Source organism: Apaloderma vittatum, unplaced genomic scaffold, assembly GCF_000703405.1.
Source record: "Apaloderma vittatum isolate BGI_N311 unplaced genomic scaffold, ASM70340v1 scaffold9325, whole genome shotgun sequence".
NCBI lineage: Eukaryota > Metazoa > Chordata > Aves > Trogoniformes > Trogonidae > Apaloderma > Apaloderma vittatum.
Window position 1 is genome coordinate 16,754 of NW_009717612.1, and position 1,905 is coordinate 18,658.

Genomic DNA, 1,905 nt, shown 5'->3' on the forward strand with positions numbered 1-1,905 from the left:
CCTATCTTGTGCTCTTTGGATTACTTTTTTATGAAGATACCGACACTGAAGTTATGCTGTAGGTACCACTTAAGAGCCATTTGTTAGAGATTCAAATAGTAGTTTATTTTTAAAAACCTCTTAAGTAAATTCACCAGTGTATTAGATGAGCGTGATAAAGTCCTTAATTAACTTGTCTATACTGCAGCTAAATGTAACAGGCCTCATAAAGTTCAAATATTATATCTTAATACAGACAGTGAACACTTACAATTACATCGTGTATCCTGGAAGCTTACTTATTACAAGTTCACTGATGTCTTTGTATTGATTAGGAACGTGTAGTTTTCCCAGAAAATCATCCTCTTTCTCTGACATACTGTTTTCCAGGACACTAAGTTCAAGATCAGACATGTTAGATCGCAGGGAAGAGCTAACCTGAGTTACTGACTGGCTTTTTCCTTCAGATGTTGGCCTCTTTCCTACAGGTTCACTTGTTTGCTTCTCCATGGAGATACTGAACTGTTGTGGTTCCTGTTCTTCACCTAATAATGATGTCTCCATTCGAGCAAGGTTAAGTGAATCAACAGATTCACTCTTGATGGATTTTAAGTCACAGTTTCTCTTCAAAGACTGGACTGGAGATGAAGCTGAAGGAACTGGCAGAAAATCTGAGGTACTTTCAGGTCTTTCAGTCTTTGAAATTCTGGACCTACTGGATTCTGGCTCTGTATCTGACCAACCTGGCTTTGGGCTTTCAAGACACAGAGGTTCAGGACTAGAGTCAAGAGCTTCCAAGTCTTTGTCTGTACACTCAGCACTGGTGAAATCTTCTGAATAAACTGTGTTCTCAGGACTAGCAACAAAGTCATCCGAGTATACGAATTCTGAGCCGTTTTCAACGCTCCTGCTGGGGCTTGGTTTTTGATCACTTACAACAGATGCATCATCATGCTCCATGGTTTTGTGATGGATTAAATGTACTGCTTCCTCATTACTTCCATTTGCATTAGCATCTGAGGGGAAAGCTGCTGGGAGCTGGGCTTTCACATACTTCCCCTTGTGAGCAGATTTTAATACAGTTTCCTCCTGCAAGGGGGATGTAGTTACTTTGCATGGATGGTCCTGGCTTGCGATTTCATCACTCTTCAGGAGACTTGTAATAGCCTTTTTCTGCAGGTGAGCGGACACATCTTCTGTGAAAGAACTGTGTTCTGTGAGAAGGCTGTTTCGTAACAAAGTCTCAACACTTTTATCAAAGTGACTACTCTGCTTTGAACAGTCTCCCTTGCTACAATGCCTGTGAGAAACCACATGCTGTTCTCCAGCATTTCTGAGCAGTTTTCTTTTGGATAAAGGGTTTCTCTCCTTCAGCATCTCCATTTGCTTTTTTCTGTACTGCTCTCTCCTTTCATGAATTATCAGCTTATTGCGGTTGGTCTGCTGCAGCCGTAGTCTCAGTGTTTTTGTCAGTCCATACAACAATTTCCTTCTGGGAGGTCTGTTTTCCTTAGTTTTGCAGTTCTGTTCAGAGCTTGTCTCTCCCTGGGGCACAGCTTTCTTAGGTCCTCTCCCAGCCCGAGGAGATCCTGGTGAGGAGGCTTCTTGCCAGCCTTGCTTGAATTGAGGGCTGCCAGCTCCACTGTTCCCACCAGGCCCCACAGGTGCCTCTGAAGGCTGGAGGGCAGAGGAGTGCCTGGGGGGCTGTGAGGCCATGCCACTGCTCCCCGGAGCCTGGTAGAGCCAGGCTGGGTGGGGGTGGACAGGAGGAGGTACAGCACTGTGGGCAAGCACTGACAGCTCTGCCAACAAGGCACTGAGTAGCGGCAGCTGCCCCAGGGTGCTGTGGAGCTGTGGAGGGCTGCCAAGGTGCAGAAGCGAGGGCCCAGCACTGGGACGTGGGGGGCTCTGGCCGCTGTCTTTGTC

General features: G+C 46.0%; 1 protein-coding gene across 1 annotated transcript; it reads right to left on the minus strand.

The window, feature by feature from the left end:
• Positions 1 to 252: 252 nt before the first annotated feature.
• Positions 253 to 1,840, minus strand: MAP10 (microtubule-associated protein 10; the record flags this gene model as incomplete). Its single annotated transcript, XM_009869970.1, has 1 exon — positions 253 to 1,840. A coding segment is annotated over one exon (1,588 nt), but the record flags the coding sequence as incomplete, so codon positions are not given.
• Between the last annotated feature and the right edge of the window lie 65 nt (positions 1,841 to 1,905).